The 23,156-nt window shown below is 35.7% G+C and overlaps 1 protein-coding gene across 3 annotated transcripts in view; it reads left to right on the forward strand.

The window, feature by feature from the left end:
- Window positions 1-23,156, forward strand: part of TBC1D15 (TBC1 domain family member 15) — an 84,981-nt gene that overhangs the window by 56,086 nt on the left and 5,739 nt on the right. For all 3 annotated transcript variants that reach the window (XM_004053576.4, XM_004053577.4, XM_055358047.2), the window contains 7 exons: window positions 187-315; window positions 900-1,003; window positions 2,069-2,163; window positions 11,583-11,699; window positions 18,406-18,506; window positions 22,273-22,372; window positions 23,028-23,125. In XM_004053576.4, the coding sequence (XP_004053624.2) occupies window positions 187-315; window positions 900-1,003; window positions 2,069-2,163; window positions 11,583-11,699; window positions 18,406-18,506; window positions 22,273-22,372; window positions 23,028-23,125 (744 nt within the window). The remainder of the gene's footprint in view (window positions 1-186; window positions 316-899; window positions 1,004-2,068; window positions 2,164-11,582; window positions 11,700-18,405; window positions 18,507-22,272; window positions 22,373-23,027; window positions 23,126-23,156) is intronic.

The following is a 23,156-nucleotide window of genomic DNA, read 5'->3' on the forward strand; positions in this document are numbered from 1 at the left end:
TTAGTAGAAGGGAAATACATGTAATGCTAACTATTATAGTTAAACTAAACATGGGAAAATAAGGAACAATCTTAAAAGTATTAGAAGTCATGTCTGAAAAACAGTATTTTAAATTTAGTTTCTATATGCCTTTATTTCATTTCACTGGTTAAATATGTACTTGTTATTGCTTAATCTTATTTTTAGATTGATTTGGGGGAACGCCCTGTTGTTCAAAGGAGAGAACCGGTATCACTGGAAGAATGGACTAAGAACATTGATTCTGAAGGAAGAATTTTAAATGTAGATAATATGAAGCAGATGATATTTAGAGGGGTAATTTAAACACTTTAATATGGCTTGTCTTATAAACTCCTAGTATTTAGGGGTTTTGTTATCGTTACTGTTTTGGAGTGTTTTTTTTGTTGTTGGTTTTTTTTTTTTGGTGGGGGAAGTAGGGAGGAATGAACTCTGTTATTTCTTTGATGAATGATGCCTTAAAATTCCTGGATTGAGTGGGACAGAGTGAGGTGCTTATGATGTTCCTGGGGGTTGGGTAGAGGGATACCCTTAACTCTGGGGGAAGAATTCTTCCGTACTTGAAGTTCTGTGGGTTTTGTGAAGGAGGCCTGCATTCCAGTGGCATTTGCCTTATTCTGTAAGATTGGGCTTAGACTTACCAGTTACACTGTCTGTCTGCTGTAGTCTACTGTATTCTGTGCACTGTTTAAACTTTCTGGCAGCTGCTTACATCTTTTGGATCTAGAAGTAAAAAACAAGATGATATTCACTGAATTGAACTATTTACATACATGAAACTACCTCTTAAAGATTAGTTTTCCTTTTTATATGCAAGTTTTGTGAACTTACAGTATTACATTCTTTTTCATTCATGTATTTAATATGTATGCTTTCTTCAGGGACTTAGTCATGCATTGAGAAAGCAAGCATGGAAATTTCTTCTGGGTTATTTTCCCTGGGACAGTACCAAGGAGGAAAGAACCCAATTACAAAAGCAAAAAACGTAAGTAATGGTCTTTTGTACATTTATCAAAGAGATTCAAGTAACCCACTCATACAAATTAGTATAGGGTTTCTAGATGAGGATTTGGAATAGACTGGGGAATGGAAAAACAACTTCATTTTTATGTTTTAACTTAAAAATTATGAGCATTCTAATTATTTTAAATCAGAAACTTACTAGAAGCACCTCGTTGCATTTATTTTTGTGAATATGTAAAAAGAAGATAAACATATTCCTTTATATAAGCCTTGTACAAGCCTTTTGCATACTTGAAAGATAACTACGTAGACATACACTTAAAAACATCTCTCATTCATCTTGATTCATTTTTATAATTCATTATGAAATTATAAATGGCTCATAAGAAATATATTTGCTATTTAGTTTAATTACCTTTAAGTTACTTTTCTGATACTCTTATAATGGATCCTTCATTGTTTTTGGAAGAGTATTTCTATTTTAAGTTATTCCTCAGACTTGAAAGGAAACACAGACCAACTTTCCAGGTACAACTTCTTGTTCTCAGTTGTCAGTCTAGCCTTTGATTTAAAGCTATTTTCAGTCATTATGTGCATATTTAAGTTATCTGACAGTCTTCTCTTTTCAGCATGTTTACCAGTTCTTCTAAGACATTTTTACATTAACTAGTTTCTGCAATAAACTGCTTGGAAATGGAACTATAATGTCAGATTTTTTTTAAAAAAGTCACTTAGATTTGTATTTACAATTATTTGGAAACTTTAGTGGTTAAAATATTTCATGACTAGAATACTTTTAGAGATGATTTTAAGGATGAGATAAATGTTTTTGTGAAAGAATACCTAAAATTATTCTAGTAGTTGAACAAAGTTTATCACATAAACTTTGTGATATTTATGGGTTATTTTTTTCTTTTGTTTTCACTTATTTGTCATAACTTTAAACGTTTTGCTATTGTTTTTATAAACTTACATTCCACTAGCATCATAAATGCTTTGATATACTGTTTATAGAAAAACCCAATTAAACAATGTTAAAAATAAAGTTTTCAAATAGCTTTCTTTGGTGTCAAATTGTTTTCTATAGTGATGAATACTTCAGAATGAAACTGCAGTGGAAATCCATCAGCCAGGAACAAGAGAAAAGAAATTCGAGGTTAAGAGATTATAGAAGTCTTATCGGTAATTTTTTCTTAACAACTTTGGAAATGCAAGGGGGGATTACATTGAAATCTTGATAAGAGTAAAGAAGTGAAGATACATGGTAATAGCACTAGGGCTCAAAAGAGAAATCAGAATAGGAAAGTACATTGCAGTGTGTGTTTAATGTTCTTTGTTGTTCCTCTTCCAATAGGCATATTAATTCAGTAAGTTTATTTATAAGTGTTGATATATTTAATTTTCAGTTCCAAAGTATGAATTTCTGAAAAAGATTGTTTACCTGTATTTGCTTGTTGAATTAATTTCCTTTTTAAAAAACTTTATTTCCTTTTTTATTATGAAAGTCTGTTTATTGTAGAAAAATTAACTGTAGATGAGCAAAAAGAGGTAAATAGAAATTATTTTTGTTTCTGTCACCCAGAGATAATTATGGTTAATAGGTATTGGTTTATATCCCTTCAGAACTTCTTTAAATATACATATATTTCATTTTTAAAATTAAATAAATGACTCCAGATATAAAATTTAGTATTTGAAAATAGAATATTTACCTGGGGATAACTATTCTCTAAAACACAGAGATGCTTGATAGAATTTTATCATAAAAGCATTAGTTGCATTTCATAATCTCCATTTACAAATGAGAAACTGGGCCAGGTGCAGTGGCTCACGCCTGTAATCCCAACACTTTGGGAGGCCGAGACAGGTGGATCACAAGGTCAGGAGTTCAAAACCAGCCTGGCCAAGATGGTGAAACCCCGTCTCTACTACAAAAAATACAAAAATTAGCCAGGCGTGGTGGCGGGTGCCTGTAATCCCAGCTACTTGGGAGGCTGAGGCAGAAAATTGCTTGAACCTGGGAGGCTGAGGTTGCAGTGAACCAAGATCGTGCCACTGCACTCCAGCCTGGGTGACAGAGTGAGACTCCATCTCCAAAAAAAAAGGTTGCTACAAATGAGAAACTGAAGCATGGAGAACATAAATGACTTGTCCAAGGTCACATGGTTTAAATAAGTGCAGAGCCCAGTTTAATGTTCTTGTTACACTGTCTCTGTAATTTTAGGATAGCATTGGATAGTACTGGAACTTAGTTTTGAAATTCCTATATTGTATCTGGATTTGTATATCTGTGGTTTCGTAAAGAATGATAGAGGGATTTGTTACTGCTGTTAACACCCTCCCATGAAAGAAATAATTTTTTAAATTATATTTAGAAAGCCCAACATAACAGGCTGATTTGGTACCGTTTGTGGACACGAAAACAAGATCTTTTTGGCAGTGATACTTTTGATCCAAAAAGAATTTATTTTTCTGAAATGTAAATTATACCAGAATAAACTTTGTCCTTTCTCTGATTAAGGCGAAAGTTTGGGAGTCCTGAGTTTTGGAGTTATCTAAAGTTTCTAACTGAAGCTTCTTGATATTTTCAGTTTCAGTAGGAAAAACAATAAGGGATTCTGGTGTTTTACTCCTGCTTGAGCATAAAATATTCGAACTGGAAGGGAAGTTAGAGGTCAACTAAACCTGCATTTTAAGCCTCTTCTTTCTGCATGCCATATCCTCTTCCCTTTATATCAAGGATCAGTGTTGATGTCTCTGATATTCTCAACCTTTCATGTCCTTTTCTGATCCTTTCCAGGAGACTGGTAGGAAAATTTAGATATTTAAAGTCCCCATAATGTAATTTGAATTGAGACATACTGTAGCCTACTTTGTTCATTTTTAGCAGATAAAGTTGAAGTCCAGAAAGGTTAGTCAGTTGTCTTAAGCCATCTATCTTGTTAGTTTTATAGCTCAGACTCATTCATACTCAGATCTAATTTTAAGTGGCCTTTCAGCTATACCATGCTTTCTGCCAGTAGAAGTGTATAAAATAAGTTAGTTTTAAAGCATTCTTTTTCTATAATGCTTTTTCCCAAATGTATTTTGAGAATGCTCATCAAAAGCTTTTTGGGTGGTATAAATTTACTTTTATTAAAAACAAAACTACGCAGTAAGCTTTAGGTCTTGCATACATGCCAATAAGTTGGATTTTACTTTAAGTATGATGAGAATCTATTGGAGCATTTTAAGGAAGAGTATTTTATTTATATTTTAAAATCATTTTTACTGCTTTGTGGAAATTCAGTCAAAGTAAGAGTAGGAATAGGGAGACCAGTTAGTGGAAAGTAGAAGTTCAGGCAAATAAATGGTAGTAGAGGAGGTAAAAAGAAGTAGGTGAGCCCGGCCATGGTGGCTCACACCTGTAATCCCAGTATTTGGGAGGCTGAGGTGGGAGGATCACTTGGGCCTATGGGGTTGAGGCCACAGTAAGCTGCGATTGTGCCACTACACTCCGGCCTGGGTGACAGAGCGAGACCCCTTCTCAAAAAAAAAACAAAACAAAACAAACAAAAAGTAGGTGGATTCAAGTTATATTTTGGTGATAGACTTGATAAGACTTTCTGATATATTAAATATGGGGTGTGAAGGGGAAAGAGAAATAAAAAAATAGGACTCAGTTTCTGACTAGAAAACGGGCAGTTAGTGATACCCCTTATGGAGATGAGAAATGGGGTATGGTGAAATTGAATTAAGTGTTAAGGTATATATACCTTAAGGTGAAATATACAAATGGAATGTCAAGTAGGTAGTTGAATAGTCTGGACTAGTCTGGCAGGAGATAGAAGTTTGGGTATTATCAGTATAAATATCCATGGAAACATGTGCCACCTAGTGGAAAAAGAGACAGTTAAGAAGGCTCAGGAATCCCAGTTTTTAAAGCAGTGGTTTTTAACTTTGGCAACACATTAACCCATTTATGCCTAGTGTTCCATTATTGGAACACTAAGCTTGTGGGAGTTATTTCTATCCTGCTGCTCAAGGTCATCTCCAAGGTCTGATTTTTCACACACAAAAATTCGCAACCTCTGGTGTAAATGGGTTTAAATCACCAAGGGATATTTCTGAAAACCAAATTGATTATTTCAAGCATTCACACACTCATTCATTCTTTCAATAAGTTATTACTTAGTGCCTATTATGTACTAGGCTCTCCTCTAGGCATTAGGGATTCATCACTGCACAAAACAGGCAAAATTCTTGCCCTAAAGGAGTTTTCATTCCTGTGGAAGAACAGACAGTAAACAAGTTAAGTAAGTAACATGTGGTATGTTAGTGATACATGCCAAATAGAAAAATAAGGCAAGGAAAAGGGTTAGGATGTTTGTGTGCAATGTTGCCATTTTAACTTGGGCAAGCAGAGACAGCTTTTAGTGGGAAAGTGATATTTGAATAGAAACTTGAAAAAGGGAGGGGGTTCTCTTACCACTCCTGTGCAGTGTAGTATTGGAAGCCCTAGCCAGAGCAATCAGGCAAGAGAAAGAAATAATGGGCATCCAGATGGGAAGAGAGGAAGAGCAACTGCTTGATATAAAGGGAAGAGAATATATGGCATATGGATATTGCTGGGTTTTTTGTCTTTCAAGAGACAGATTCTTGCTTGTCACCCAGGCTGGAGTGCAGTGGCACAATCATAATTCACTGCAGCTGGGCTCAAAGGATACTCCAGCCTCAGCCTCCCAAGTAGCTGGGGCTGCATGCACGCACCATCACACCCGGCTAATTTTTAAATTTTTTTGTACAAATAGGGTCTCACTATGTTTCCCAGGCTGGTCTCCAACTCCTGGCCTCAAGCAATTCTCCCATCTCAGTGTTGCAAAGCATTGGGATTATAAATATGAGCCACTGTGCCCAGCCAATATTGCTGTTTTTTTGTTTTTGTTTTTTACTAAGATGGGAAAAACTGTTAGAGAAGAAAGTCTGGAAGGGAATATTTAGAATTCAGTTTTAGACTTTAATTTTGAGATGCCTATGTTGAATGTCTGTAAGTTAATATGTTGAGTTGAATGTGGATATATGGGGCTGGAATTCATGGGACTGGAGATAAATTTAGGGGTCATCAACATAGATAGTATGAGATTACATAAAACCATGAATTATGAAACTAGATTACCTCAACAAACTAGGCATCAAAGGTACATAACCTCAAAATAATAAGAGCCGTCTATCACAGACCCACAGCCAACATCATACCAAACAGGCAAAAGCTGGAAGCATTCCCCTTGAGAACCAGAACAAGACAAGGATACCCACTCTGACACTTCTATTCAGCATGGTACTAGAATCAGGCAAGAGAAAGAAATAAAAGGCATCCAGATAGGAAGAGAGGAAGTCACCCTCTCTTCACAGGCAATATGACACTATACCTAGAAAACCCCATAGTCTCTGCCCAAAGGCTCCTAGATCTGATAAACAACTTCAGTAAAGTTTCAGTATACAAAATCGATGTGCAAAAATCAGTAGCATTGGTATACACCAACAATGTCCAAGCCGAGAGCCAAATGAAGGATGTGATCCCATTCACAGTAGGCACAAAAAGAATAAAATACCTAGAAATACAGCTAACCAGGGAGGTGAAGGAACTCTGCAATGAGAATTACGAAACTGCTGAAGGGAATCAGAGGTAACACAAACAAATAGAAAAACGTTCCATACCATGGATTGAAAGAATATTGTTTAAAATGGCCGTACTGCCCAAAGCTATTTATAGATTCAGTGCTATTCCTGTCAAACTACCAATGACATTTTTCACAGAATTAGAAAAAAATTCATATGCAACCAAAAAAGAGCCCAAATAGCCAAAGCAATCTTAACGCAAAATGAAGAAAGTTGGAGGCGTCATACTACCTGACTTCAAACTATACTGCAAGGGTATAGTAACTAAAACAGCATAGTCCTGGGACGAAAAACAGGCACATAAAGCAACGAAACATGTTAGAGAACCCAGAAATAAAGCCACACATCTACAGCCATCTGATCTTCGACAGAGCTGACAAAAACAAGCCACAGGGAAATGACTCCCTATTCAATAAATGTTCCTGGGATAACTGGCTAGCTATATGCAGAGGAATTAAACTGGACCCCTACCTTTGACCATATACAAAAATCAGTCAAGATGGATTAAAAACTTAAATGTAAAACCTGAAACTATAAAGACCCTGGAAGAAAATCTAGGAAATACCATTGAGGATATCGACCCAGGCAAAGACTTCATGAAGAAGACTCCAAAAGCAATTACAACCAAAACAGAAATTGACAAGTGGGACCTAATTAAACTAAAGAGCTTCTGTACAGCAAAAGAAACTATCAGTCAACAGAGTAAACAGACAAGCTACAGAATGGGGAAAACATTTGCAAAGTATGCATCCTTCAAAGGTCTAATACCCAGAATCTGTAAGGAACTCAAATCAACAAGCAAAAACAACTCCATTAAAAAATGGGCAAAGGACATGAGCAGACTTTTTTTTTTTGAGACGGAGTCTCGCTCTGTTGCCCAGGCTGGAGTGCAGCAGTGCAATCTCGGCTCACTGCAACCTCTGCCTCCCGGGTTCAAGCAATTCTCTGCCTCAGCCTCCCTGGTAGCTGGGATTACAGGTGCCCACCACCACGGCAGGCTAATTTTAGAATTTTTTTTTAGAAGAGACAGGATTTTACCATCTTGGCCAGGCTGGTCTTGAACTCGTGGCCTTGTGATCCACCTGCCTTGGCCTCCCAAAGTGCCGGGATTACAGGTGTGAGTTACCATGCCTGGCTGCAGACACGTCTTAAAAGAAGACATAAACACTGCCAACCAACATAGGAAAAAGTGCTCAATATTACTAGTCATTATGGCAATACAATTCAAAACAACAATGAGATACTATCTCCTGCTAGTCATGATGGCTGTTACTAAAAAGTCAAAAAATAACAGATGCTGGCGAGGTTTTAGAGAAAAGGGAATGCTTATACACTGCTGGTGGGAAAGTAAATTAATTCAGCCACTGTGGAAAGCAGTCTAGAAATTTCCCAAAGAACTTAAAACAGAACTACAATTCGACCCAGCAATCCCATTACTGGATATATGTCCAAAGGGGTATAAATCGTTCTACCACAAAGGTAAATGCACGTGTATGTTCATAGCGGCACTATTTGACAACAGAGAAGACATGAAATCAGCCTAGATGCCCATCAGTGGTGGACTGGATAAAGAAAATGTACATATGCACCATAGAATGCTATGCAGCCATAATAAAGAGATCATAGCCTTTGCAGCAACATAGATGGAACTGGAGGCCATAATCCTAAGTGAATTAATGCAGAAAACCAATACCACATGTTCTCACTACAAGTAGGAGATAAACATTAAGCACACATGGACACAAAAAAGGAAACAGTAGACACTGGGGCTCTTTGAGAGTGAAGGGTGGTAGGAGGGTGAGGATTGAAAAACTACGTATTGGGTGTTATGCTCATTACCTGGGCGGCAAAGCTATCTGTACACCAAACCCCCATGACACACCATTTACCTGTGTAACAAACTTGGCACATGTACCCCTTGAAACTAAAATACAACTTGGAAGGAAAAAAAATAGATTAAATTGCCAAGGGAGTAGTACAGTTATAAAAAAAGAACTGAGCCGTAGGGCACTTTAATTTATAAGTAGGAAAAATTAGAAGACAGCAGAAGAGACTAAGTAAAGAGCCACAGAGAAAGATTGAAAACATGAAAGTTTGATGTCCTAAAAGACAAGTGAAGAAAGTATTTCAAGAAGGGATAATTGGGATGCCAAGTAAGATTATTTAAATTGACCATTGCATAGAGGAATAAGGAGATCACTGGAGATTTTGATTAAAGAAGAATTTTGATGGATTGGTGCATGTGATAACCTGATTAGAGTGAATTGAAGAGAAAATAGAAGAAGACTTGGAGACAATACCTACAGCTCTTTCAAGGAGTTTTGCTGTAAACAGATGTAGAGAAAATGAGCTAGCAGAGGGAAAAATAGGATTAAGAAAGGTTTTTAATGATGTTGAAAGAAATAATATAAGGTTGAATACTATGGGAGTGGTACAGTAGAAAGGAAAAACTGGTAAAACTGAAGAGGGAGGTAATTACTAGAGTAACTAGATAGAAATTACTAGGGTCCTTGGGTAGTCAATAGGGGATGGTTCTCATGCACAAGAGGAGGGGTTGGTCTTTGCCACAGAGTTATGGAAACTCATTTATAGTGTTAGAAGAGCAGGGAGACTATATAAATTCAAACATGGTTGTATGCTTAGAATAGTGGGAACCTGTGGAAGTTCTCTCATAGTTTCATTTTCTCAGAAATAGGAAGCAGAGTCCTTATCTGAGTTAGGATGTGGGAGAAGGTGGAGGCTTGAAGAGAAAGGAAGTATAAAATAATTGTATGAATGGGGAGTGAATGGACAAGGGAAATAGAGCAGGATTGCCAAACAGCATTCAGGACCCACTTGATGTTAGTGATGGTGAATATAAAATGGGGTCAGTCAACGTGGTTGTGTTTTTCTTCAGCCTTTTTTTAGCTACATCAGATTAGATGGAGAGTTGGATTTAATAAGAGGTTTTTGTTTTTAACTGAAGTACTCCTTTTCAGAAATGGGGTTTCTAGAAATAATTATAAAATAGCATTTTTATATATTACTTTTTATCCCTTTTCTGTTTTTCACCTGGCTTGTCACTATTAAATATTTTTACAAGAAGAAATACTGATAGTTCATGAGAATACAAACAACTTTTTTTTACTATGTTTAAAATACGTATAAAGGCAGATATTCTGTATTGGCATTATGGTAATATAAATTATGCTTGAGTTAATAAAAATTAACTTATGAACTTTATCAACTGTGAAATGAGACAGAAGCAGTTTGACTTTTTTTTCTTTTTGAGTCGGGGTCTCACTGTGTCACCCAGGCTGGAGTACAGTGGTGCCATCACGGCTCACTGCAGCCTCAACTTCCTGGGCTCAGATGGTTCTCCAACCTCAGCCTCCTGAGTAGCTGGTACCACAGGCAGGCGTTACCATGCCTGGGTAATTTTTGTATTTTTTGTAGAGACAGGGTTTTGCCATGTTGCCCAGGCTGGTCTTGAATTCTTGGGCTTAAGCAGTCCTCCTGTTTTGGCCTCCCAAAGTGCTGGGATTATAGGCATGAGCCACTGTACCTGGCCCATTTTGACATTTTTAATTGCAATTTTATATAAATAGCATGAGTTTTTTGGTATTACTTTTGCTTATTTGAGAACTGTATCCACAATTCTGTATGTATTTGCTTGCTTTTTAAAAATCAAATGTAGTACATTTTAACAGAAAGCTAAAATATTTGAATAATTTTTTAAATGCCCTTACAGAATCTAATTAAGCTCACATCATACCCTGTTGTTAGATTCTACTCTGTTGTATCTCCTTATCTTTTTTTAAATTATTACTGTTTTTGAGACAGAGTCTCACTCTGTGACCCATGCTGGAGTGCAGTGGTGGGATCTTGGCTCACTGCAACCTTTGCCTCCTGGGTTCAAACGATTTTCATGCCTCAGCCTTCTGAGTAGCTGAGATTACAGATGCACACCAGCATGCCCAGCTAATTTTTGTATTTTTGGTAGAGACAGGGTTTCGCCATGCTGGCCAAGCTGATCTTGAACTCCTGACCTCAGGTGATCCACCTGTCTTGGCATCCCAAAGTGCTGGGATAATTACGGGTGTGAGCCACCACACCTGACCTCGTCATCTCTTTGTAAAGAGTTTTGAGAAAGTTTTCAGGTTACTCAGTTTAATTGAGGGGAGGCAGTTATCACTTTTAAACAATTGATTCTACAGTAAATTAATCAAGAGTTTGTTTAAGTTACTTCTTCCTAATTTACTGAGAGATTCAAGTTTGGAGAATGCCTTGTGGTAAAGTCTCTCACATTGTGATGCACTTAGTAGCATCAGTGTTTGTGAATTGAATTGTCAGTGCAACTTTGGACACACTGATGATGATGTTTCCAAATCTGTTTCTCATGAAGTCATTTCCAACTTACAATGATATCTAAAGTAAATGTTGTAGATATGAAAATAAGGAAATAATTTGTCCTAAAGATGATTGAGACATGACAAAGAATTTGATGATACTTCTTATAATAAATGCAGTAATTGTGAATGAAACAAATCTCTTTGATTATGCTTGATTAGGTGGTAGGTTTTTTTTTATTAGTTTTCAAGTACTGGTATCTATGACATGCATTAATGACTGGCATTTTTGTTGCTAATGCAAATTGTTACTTAGTGTTGCTTTTAATTCATTGAAAATGTTTTCCACTATGCAGTTAAAAGGTTTCTATGTTTAGATAAAAATTGAAAAATATTTTAAAATCTGCCTATGAGGAGGACTGATTCTTGAAAAAATTCTGAAATGTTACTTTATTGCATATTTGAAATAGAATTTGATGAATTTTTTCTTCATTAAGTAAAGCTTGGTGAGTGAAATTAATAGCAAGAAAAATGACTCTGTACTTGTAAGATGTGAGCTTTATCACAATCTGTTTTTTGGAAGCTTTTCAAATATGTGATGATTTTCCTCTTCAGAAAAAGATGTTAACAGAACAGATCGAACAAACAAGTTTTATGAAGGCCAAGATAATCCAGGGTTGATTTTGCTTCATGACATTTTGATGACCTACTGTATGTATGATTTTGATTTAGGTAAGTTCTCTAAAGTTCTAATTTTAAAAGATGTAAATATATTTACTTTAGAGTTTACATTTTTAATCCAGTTAGACATGGGTAATAGCTTTGTAGGCCTAGTTTTAAGAGAATTTGTTCTCCAGGGGACTGGAAACTTACAAGGCTATGGTTCTCAACCAAGGAGCCCTGGGTTGCTGCAGCAGACTAACAGGAGCACCATGGGATATTTAAAATTTTTAAGGGAATTATAAAGACATCTATAGGACACCACTCTAACTACTAGCTGAAATAGCTAAAGGTTTTAACATTAGATCATTACGTTCTTTTTGATGAAGTTATATCTTTGCAAAGCTGGGTTTTTGGCCTTGCTGTGATAAGTACTGTGTAAAAATAAATGATGAAAATAAATGAGGATGGTGATAGCCAGTTGAATTTTAAGGTTTGAGAAGTATTGTAGTGCTCAGTAGGTGATAAGCACATAGGATATGAATACTTATTCAGTTGTTTTGACCTAACTGCTTAATAAATGGAGTTGTTATTTCTTTGAGACTTAGGAGTGCCTTGGGAAAAATTGCTGGGATACTAAGGATGATAACCATGAACTGAGAAAGTTTGCAAACCATTGTTTGATATGCTTTTCCCGTTGTGAAGAAAAATACTGATTTGGTATTTTAGACAAGCAGTGCAAAAATTTTGTAGGGCATGTAGACCTTACTCTTTTTTTGGTAAATCTCTTTACCAGAAATTTGTTGTAAGAGCTGATGCCGGGGCTGGGTGCGGAGGCTCACGCCTGTAATCCCAGCACTTCAGGAAGTCAAGGCAGGTGGATCACCTGAGGACAGGAGTTCAAGACCAGCCTGGCCAACATGGTGAAACCCCGTCTCTACTAAAAATACGAAAGTTAGATAGGCTGGGTGGCACACGCCTGTAATTCCAGCTACTCAGGAGGCTGAGTTAGGAGAATCGCTTGAACCTGGGAGGTGGAGGTTGCAGTGAAACGAGATCACGCCGCATTACGCTCCAGCCTGGGTGACAGAGCGAGACTCTGTCTCAAGGAAAAAAAAGAACTGACGGTGGAAGTAGAAGTGTGAAATTACCTGGGGGAGGGACGCTAAGGGGTAGAAAACTTAAGGAACCATTATTTTAAGGGGCAAGAGAACTTAAGATATTTATTTAAAGAACCAACAGCTTGTCTAACCATCAACCTTTAAATAAGTATAAATACTAGAAATGTTTGACTTACCTGCTATGTGAGTGGCTTCTAGCTAAAGGATAGTGGAAATAGATGTTTTCTAGATTAGTAACGCTTGAGACATCCTTTAGAGAAGGTGGTTGGATACTTAGCACATTAAAACTAAATGAACCTTGAATTATGGGCACATTTTCTTCACTGTTCATATCTATGTAAATTTCTCTTGGTTTCCCATATGTAAGTTAGGGGAAGATATAATCTCTGTTTTGATCTTGAGGTATCAGCCTCTTTGGTGACAGTAAGTCAAAAGTTGCAGAGTTTTCTTTAAAATTTAAAATGTAGTCAGTCCTGTCTATGAGAACCTATAATGAGCTTCAAATTGAATTGTTGCAAGAATATTAATAGAGTGCTTTTCAGGTTACAGAGTGCTTTCATACTTGATTTGATTTTTAATTCTCATAGCAGCCTTTTGAAAAAGTGGGGAAATCTCACTTTATGAGTAAGGTTATTTTGATTCAGAGTGTGACTTATGGTCACAGAAGTAAATAATTGGTCTGGGAGTAGAGACCCAGGTTTTTATTGCAGGCTGGGATTCTTACCTCTACACCTTCAGTGCTTCAAACTCTTGCCATTTATTTTAGTTTCTGTTAACACTGTAGGGAATAGGACCATTCTCCTTGGGAACAGAAGGCATTGCTCCATTCTCTCAGATGGTAATTTTGAGATAGAAATTCATATGTATTCTGTAGCAGGAGTTCCTGAATGCTTAATTTTCTTAGGACATTGTCCCAAACCAGCTAACTGGATAACTTACCATCTCCATTTGTTTATACTAATGTCACATTCTTTCTATATAGACATTTCAATTACCTGAAACATAGTCAAGCTTCCTGTGGGATAACTGGCCTTATAGAAGCCAAGATACTTTTTATAAAAGCAATAGACAACATTTCTTACTCTTTACTCATAGCAGAGCAACCTGGACTGTATATTTACTCTGTCTTGTAGGTGATTTCATTATATGGAGTTTGGCTTCTTAACCCATAGGTGAGGTATAGGTGTATTTGCATTGAATACAGTCTCAGTAGGGAGGAGTGAGACAAAAATTATCAAAAGCAGACAAAAGAACTTAAGGAAGGGTGATTTCGAGTTAGTGAATGCGGATACTACAGAAAGTTTCTGTGAGTGGTATCATTGCAGGGTATGTAATGGTGTTACTGAATAAATCAATGAAAGGTTAAATTAGGAGAGTGTCTAATGTTTTTAAAGAATGATTTCTGATCCTCAAGATTTTTGTTTTTTAATTTGATACTCTAAAGGATAAGCTTCAGTAACCTGGAAAATTGAACTATATGTTGTTTAAATTTTTCTTTTTGGTGTAAGCAAGTGTACAGTAGGATGATAAGGTGTTCATTTCTCGCCTGCCCCCCACTGCCTACACTGAAACAAATTTGCTATGGAAGTAATTTTAGGGAAGTACTTTAGAAATTGTACTGGTGCTGATTAAGATATGCATCATTCAGCTGTAGTGCAGACTCTGAGATCACTAAATGCCAATTTAAATATATTTAATCTTTCTTTAATTAAAAGGAATTTGTACATTAATTCCACCCCCTACAACCCATGACATACCCCAAAGAACATAATGTATAAAATAAAATAGCTCAGGGTTTTTATGGTTTTAGGTCTAATGTTTAAGTCTTTAGTCCATCTTGAATTAATTTTTGTATAAGGTGTAAGGAAGGGATCCAGTTTCAGCTTTCTACATATGGCTAGCCAGTTTTCCCAGCACCATTTATTAAATAGGGAATCCTTTCCCCATTGCTTGTTTTTCTCAGGTTTGTCAAAGATCAGATAGTTGTAGATATGTGACGTTATTTCTGAGGGCTCTGTTCTGTTCCATTGATCTATATCTCTGTTTTGGTACTAGTACCATGCTGTTTTGGTTACTGTAGCCTTGTAGTATAGTTTGAAGTCAGGTAGCGTGATGCCTCCAGCTTTGTTCTTTTGGCTTAGGATTGACTTGGTGATACAGGCTCTTTTTTGGTTCCATATGAACTTTAAAGTAGTTTTTTCCAATTCTGTGAAGAAAGTCATTGGTAGCTTGATGGGGATGGCACTGAATCTATAAATTACCTTGGGCAGTATGGCCATTTTCACGATACTGATTCTTCCTACCCATGAGCATGGAATGTTCTTCCATTTGTTTATATCCTCTTTTATTTCATTGAGCAGTGGTTTGTAGTTCTCCTTGAAGAGGTCCTTCACGTCCCTTGTAAGTTGGATTCCTAGGTATTTTATTCTCTTTGAAGCAATTGTGAATGGGAGTTCACTCATGATTTGGCTCTCTGTTTGTCTGTTATTGGTGTATAAGAATGCTTACCATTCAGCACATAGGCATGGGCAAGGACTTCATGTCTAAAACACCAAAAGCAATGGCAACAAAAGCCAAAATTGACAAATGGGATCTAATTAAACTAAAGAGCTTCTGCACAGCAAAAGAAACTACCATCAGAGTGAACAGGTAACCTACAAAATGGGAGGTTTTCACAACCTACTCATCTGAGAAAGGGCTGATATCCAGAATCTACAATGAATTCGAACAAATTTGCAAGAAAAAAACAAACAACCCCATCAAAAAGTGGGCAAAGGACATGAACAGACACTTCTCAAAAGAAGACATTTATGCAGCCAAAAAACACATGAAAAAATGCTCACCATCACTGGCCATCAGAGAAATGCAAATCAAAACCACAGTGAGATACCATCTCACACCAGTTAGAATGGCAATCATTAAAAAGTCAGGAAACAACAGGTGCTGGAGAGGATGTGAAGAAATAGGAACACTTTTACACTGTTGGTGGGACTGTAAACTAGTTCAACCATTGTGGAAGTCAGTGTGGCGATTCCTCAGGCATCTAGAACTAGAAATACCATTTGACCCAGCCATCCCATTACTGGGTATATACCCAAAGGACAATAAATCATGCTGCTATAAAGACACATGCACACGTATGTTTATTGTGGCACTATTCACAATAGCAAAGACTTGGAACCAATCCAAATGTCCAATAATGATAGACTGGATTAAGAAAATGTGGCACATATACACCATGGAATACTATGCAGCCATAAAAAATGATGAGTTCATGTCCTTTGTAGGGACATGGATGAAACTGGAAATCATCATTCTCAGTAAACTATCACAAGGACAAAAAACCAAACACCACATGTTCTCACTTAAAGGTGGGAATTGAACAATGAGAACACATGGACACAGGAAGGGGAACATCACACTCTGGGGACTGTGGTGGGGTTGGGGGAGGGGGGAGGGATAGCATTAGGAGATATACCTAATGCTAAATGAGGAGTTAATGGGTGCAGCACACCAGCATGGCACATGTATACATATGTAACTAACCTGCACATTGTGCACATGTACCCTAAAACTTAAAGTATAATAAAAAAACCTGTAAAAATAAAAAAATAAAATAATAAAATAAAATAAAATAGATTAAAGGCAACCAGAACATGAAGATTAATTTGACAACTTGCTTCAGCTAAGACTTAACAGAAGAAATATGTAGTGATTCCATATGAAAGCTGAAGACTTAAAGGATTAAATTGGCTTCTTAGGAATTTTTATTCGTTATAACTTAATAATAAAGTACTTTTTAAGAGAGGAAGGGTGCTTTGTAAATCTTTTGAATAGCACACTTTGAAATATTTCTGATGTAGATCATACACAGTCAGGCTCAGTAACGTAGTACTCTTGCACTTTGTTGAATTCAGATTAGATTTCCTTCATGCTTTAATTGGTTTAGCCTTTATTATTTGTCATTGATTTCACTGTCAGGTAGGAAAGTTCTGATGATAACAATTTAGTTTTCCATCTATCTTATTCTTTTTTTAAAAGTGTACATTATTTTAGAAACCATCTGTGTAAATTTAGATACCTTGTCGTATGTCACTTTTGTCTAGCTTTTTTCTCTAAATGTCTTGGTAACTTCATTGTCTGGTACTGTAATAATTGGATGTCCTCCGTGAGAACCCAGGTGCCCTTTTATGCTAAATTGAGTAGAGCTGTATTTTCCCACAGGGTGCAGTGTAGACAGAGTGAGGTTAACAGGACTGTGGAAAGATGTGGTGGTAAGATGATTGGACAGAGGCTCACAGCAAATTGAGCTGAAACTTTATTTGTAAGGAGATTCTGAGGTGATCTGAGTGCTTCTGTCTGTTGTGTGTTTGATCTGAGTTTTCTCAAGAGATTTAGTTTACCTGCTTTCTGAGATCATTTTTTAAAGTTTTCCTCCAAAACAGAGTAATGTGTAATTATATATCATTTATATGATAGCAGAACTATCTCCTCCCTCTTTCATTAAATATTTACTTTTACGTGGCTTCAGTGCAGATAGATTTTGGTGAATAAAAATGTAAACTTTGGATTCGCAAATGAAAGACTATTTTCCAGACTTCCAAAGCTACCAATAAAGAAATTTCTATGTGATTTTAATAAATACACAAAAGTTACCGAAGTTGAATGATAACGTTTAAGTAAAAAGGCTTAGTGTAAGTTCGTGTCCCTTCATTGGTTCAAGAACCTCTTAAGTCTGAAAATTTTTCAAGTCTTGAAAATTGTAAAACAAGGATAATTGAGGGTTTTATAAGAGGAAGTGAAAAAGCAAGAAGTTTGACATGTTCAGGTGAAAAAGTAAAACTAACACTTTTTCTTATTTTTAAGTGAGGGATCTGACTCCTTAATTTTCTAGTTTTTCTTTTAATTAAGGGCTCTATTACTGTCACCATTGAGAAATTGTAATAATATCAAGAGACATGTAGGTAAGTGGTCATTTTATGTACAAAATATTGATTGGGTTAAGCCCAGTTGCTGGCAGTGGTTGGGTGTAGAGACTAACAAAAAAAGAAAGAAGGACGTAGATATGACTATTTAAAAGAGGCTCTTAATTTTGTAACTCCTGTTATGTGAATCTAAAGGTCTGATTGTTAAAGCAGTTGAACCCAAAGTTCTTGTTTTATGTGGCTTACTCATGGTAGTTTGGCATTGCTAACCACTCTGGGCTTGCAACTTTCTTGTTAATTTTTGCAACATTATTCTCGCTTGATTTTTTTCTTTACTTCTCTGACTGGTCTTTCTTAAACCTGTCTTTGAGTGTATACTCTTACATTTGACGTTCCTCTGGATTATCTCTTCACCCCTCTTCTTTCTCATGATGCTCTTGCACATTATTTTTAAAAATATTACCCACTCTTGATAGTGTATCTGCACTGAGACACGTACTGGAAGCTATATATTGTTTGACATCTCAATCTAAAACAACTCATCTTTCTTACTTATGACTAGAGTTCCTCCTCTTCATTTATATTCTTTTCTTGGTGAACATCAGTGTCTACCAATTTCTAAATGCAAAGGAGAAAGATACAATTTTAAGCGAAATGGTGGTGATATGCACAACTTTCAGAAGGTTACATAAAACTTGGGTTTTCAGAGATGATTTTTTCTTTTCTTTTTAGGATATGTTCAGGGAATGAGTGATTTACTTTCCCCTCTTTTATATGTGATGGAAAATGAAGTGGATGCCTTTTGGTGCTTTGCCTCTTACATGGACCAAATGGTAAGAACAGAGATTCCTTCCATTAAACTGATTTTAAAAATTTTAGTTGTATAATTTTATAGTATAAGGTTGATTTTTATATTTAGCCAACTATGATGGAACTTAAAAAAATTACCTCATGCATTTTGTTACTTTTTCTTTTTAGTAGCCTTTCAAGGGCTTAGAAATACTGGTGGTATTTTTAATACAGGAAATAGTTTGTGCCTGTAGTATAGGAATAATCAGGATTTAATATCAGTAAATGCTTATTTTCTACTAAAGAGCCATGTGTCATTATAGAATATTGATAAAATAGATGAATTCAATTTTGTGGAATAGTTGAACTTTAATATCATCTGTTTCAGAGATAAAGCTTAGTCATGCCAAGTAATATCCTTACCTTTTGTGAAGATTTTGAATTTTGTCATTATAGTAACTGATTTTTCTCCAGATGTGTTTGAACTATTTGTAACTCTGACACTTTCTTAGGAATTCATTGTTATTTTCCCAGAAGTATGTGATTATTAGAATTGAACTGTCTATATATACATGTTAGTACAAAGAACATTTTATCTATTATCATTGTTAAATCTTTGAGACAGAGTTCTAGGATAATAGTGCAGAGAATATTGACAGGGAAATAAAAGAAAAGTCTCTTCAAGCAATCTCAGAAAAATAAAAGCAGAAGGGGTGAGACTAGATAAAGGCAGATGAAGTCCAAAGACCTGACTACATAGAGGTTGCTGTGTTTTTTCAAAATAACACTAACATACTGGATGCTGGGCCTTTATGTTGGATATTGAAATGGCTGTCTTGCTTGCAAGGGATAAACATTTTGAATCTAACCATCTGAAATATTTTCCTGTAATACAGGGTTTAACTCAGAGTTTCTGGGATACAAATGTGAAATTTGGAAGTGGTACCCTTCTCCTTTTTTCTTTACTTCTATTCTTTCCCTTTTGCTTGCCTATTTTTCTTTCTCCTTCAAATTTTCCCTGCTTGTGCCTATTTCCCCAAATCTCTTGTCCGTAGATTCAACTTGTTTTCGCTTCTTTCAGTTTTTTTCTAAATGTATACTTGGTAAGATTTGATAGATTTAAAATGTTGTTTTACTTTAAATTCATGAATATTCAAATTGGCTTTTTGCCATAAATTAATTTTTTTTGACTATTCAGAAGGATTATCAATGCAGTAATTTGGTAATGTCATAGTTTGTCTTCCTTCCTTTTTTGATTGATTTGTCTACCTTCTTAGTTCCATTTACTCCCAAGTGCTCTAGAAACCTGAGGCATTTGTTATAAAGGTCTGTACAGCTGATACTAATTACATAAAAACTGTTGTCTGCCTTCCTTGTGTTTTTGTTGTTTATCCTCTTTTCACCAGAGCTAGTATGTTCCTTGATAAAAGGGATTATATCTTTGTTTCACTGGTAGCATACCAGAATTTTCCTAATGCCTGACATGAGGTTGTTCAACGGGTTTTTGTAGAATAAACATGTGAATCTTTCCCCAGTGATTAGTTTAAATTGCTATAGTAGATATTCTAAAAAAAAAAAAAAAAAACACTAAGATGAACATACTGCATTTAGTATCATGCAATAAGTTTTCAATAAAACTAATCCAATATTGGCATGTAAATACATATTGACATATAATGCCACATACATACATACATACATATAGGTCTCATATGTAAAGACTACCTTCTGAACGTGTGTAATAAACACTTTACAGTCCGTGATTTTTTGTGTATGAAGGTTCAATTTCTTTGTTCTGTCATTTTCACAGTAAATGCTCTCTGTGTTTGCCTTTTCCATTAAGGATGTTCTGGGGATTTTTCTAGTCTTTATTCTAAAAAGATATCTTATGATTATATTGTCTGCTAACATCTTTTCTTTCATAATATTTGAATGAGAGGGAAATATATGGCAATCAAAATAACCTGTATGATTGTTTTTCACTGCATTGCCCTTGTTTGATGTCCCTAAATCTGTGCTGCTGTTTCTTGATTCTTTGTTTTTGTTTTATAGCTTTACTTCATGTAAGTTTGTACCACCTTCGTGGTGGCTGAACCTAATGTCCGTAAATTTACTTTTGTTGATGTTTACTTGCATCTAATGTAGGTCTAGGCATAGACTTTGTCTATTATTATGGAAATACAAAGTACAAGTGATCTGATGAACTTTGTTATACCCATAATCCATTTTGCCATATAGTTTTAATTCCTTTCTCCTCTCCATCTCCCCCTCCCCTGCCCCATACAGACACATTTATTTACAGACACATTTGAAGCCCTTTGTATATCCATTGTTGATCCCACTCTCCCTTCTCCAGGAGTAACCACTTTTTCGAATATGGTGTCTGTCATTATGGATGTGCTTCTTTTTTACAGCAGAGTGGATAGCAAATGTCTATGCCATGTTGGTATTCCCAGATCAGCTCTAGTCTTTGACTGTATCACAGCAAAAATGATCCTGTTAATCAGAGTTGATTCTGTCCCTTCTCTATAGATCTCTCTGGTAAATGTGGAGGAACTATATCCTAAAGCCTTGTGTTAGTCTATTAATAAACTGGTTTTTAAAATTCATTAAAGAGAAACAGCTTATTGAGAATTAATAGACTTAATTTTTTTTTAAGAATGAATTGTTTCTAATATGATAGTTCTAATAAAGCACTATTGTACTGTAAAAGTGAAAAAGTAAGTGTGAAGGAGGAAATGTTTTTCTAAGGCTTTCACTAGGCTTAGGGCGGTAGGTTACCACAGAGGGATCGGGACATGTGAGTTAAAGGGATCCAAATCATTTAAGAAGCCTTTCAGAGCATCAGTTTTGGTGCCTTCTGGCCCCTTGACTTAGGTGTTGGTAGGGAGTCTACTCAACTATGAAGTTTCTTTAAAGCATATGAACCCCAGCAGTTCCCAAACTTTGTGACCTCAGGGCCCCTTCACACTCTCCAATATTATTGAAGACCTGAAAGAGTTTTTGTTTATGTGGGTTATATCTGTTGATGTTTATGTGAAAAATTAATACTGAGAAACTTGTATTTATTTATTTATTAATTCATTAAATAACAACACATTCTACCTTAACATAGATCACATTTTTTAATGAAAAGTAACCTTTCCTAATGAAAAATTTACCGACACAAGAGATTGTTTTAAATTTTTCATTTTTAAAAATGTCTGGTTTAATAGAAGACAGCTAAATTTTCATATTTGCATCTGTGTTCAGTCTGTTGCAGTATCACACATCATACAGCCTTTGCACTTGTGAAAGAATTTAAGTACGAAATCCAGATAATGTTTTAGTATTGTCCTGAAAATGGTTTTGGCTTTACAGATTCTCCAGTGTCGGCAAACCTAAGAAGTAATTCTTTAAAATGAAATACATACTAAAACTAAAATTAATTTTATTATGTATAATTTGAAGGAATATTTAACAATGGAAAGAATTTGATAAATATTTATTTCCCAAATGTGTGTCTCTTTCACCAAGTCTTTTATGCTGTGTAAGAAATAGTCAGTCTGCAGTTGCTATGTCTGCATTCTTCTTTATCTAAGTCAAATGAATAGAGGAAAAAATAATCCTTAGTTTTGAGAGCAAGGATTCTTTCTCTTTACCCTCCCTTTTAGTGTTACGTTAGATTTTTGGTTAGTTACGCATTTTTTAAGATTACCAGTGTGGTATAAGTTCAACATTTGTCCTTAGACATCATGTTTTAGTTATCAGTCATTATGTACTATAAAATATTTATTAAATATTACTTGTAACAATTATTTCCTTTTAAAGCATCAGAATTTTGAAGAACAAATGCAAGGCATGAAGACCCAGCTAATTCAACTGAGTACCTTACTTCGATTGTTAGACAGTGGATTTTGCAGTTACTTAGGTAAGTTTAGTGAATCAGAACTATACCCAGCAAATTGTAGAGTAATGCGTAGAAAAAAATGTAAAGAACTCTTTAAAGAAGCCAGGTGCAGTGGCTCATGCCTATAATCCCAGCACTTTGGAAGCCAAGGAGGGAGGATTACTTGCACCCAGGAGTTTGAGACTAGCCTGGCTAGCACAGTGAGACCCCATCTCTACAAGGAAAAAAAAAAATGCTGGCTGTGGTGATGCATGCCTGTAGTCCCAGCCACTCAAGAGGCTGAGGTGGGAGGATTACTTGAGCCGAGGAGGTTGAGGCTACAGTGAACTGGGATCACTCCACTGCACTCCGACCTGGGTGACATAGCAAGACACTGTCTCAATAAAAAAGAACTTAAAGACGTATATACTCTATTGCACTTTCTTCGGTTCCATAAAAATGTGGAACCAAACTCTCTTTGTATAATTCTGCCTTAAACTTGATTCGTAAAATGTATTATTTGTTAGTTTTTAAAAAGAAGTCAGCCTTCAAGTTTGAAATGATTCCTTAACGTAGAAGACAAATGTATAGGGCCTTGAATTGCCTAAGATGCATAGGAAAGTTAGAGAAAAGTAACTGTATTCTGACATAATTAGCATAAGAGTAAGTCATATGTGTGTTTTTTTCTTCTGCATAGAATCTCAGGACTCTGGATACCTTTATTTTTGCTTCAGATGGCTTTTAATCAGATTCAAAAGGGAATTTAGTTTTCTAGATATTCTTCGATTATGGGAGGTAAGTCCTTAAATTATTATGCAAATGTGAT

Source organism: Gorilla gorilla, chromosome 10 (assembly GCF_029281585.2).
Source record: "Gorilla gorilla gorilla isolate KB3781 chromosome 10, NHGRI_mGorGor1-v2.1_pri, whole genome shotgun sequence".
In the NCBI taxonomy this organism is placed as follows: Eukaryota; Metazoa; Chordata; class Mammalia; order Primates; family Hominidae; genus Gorilla; species Gorilla gorilla.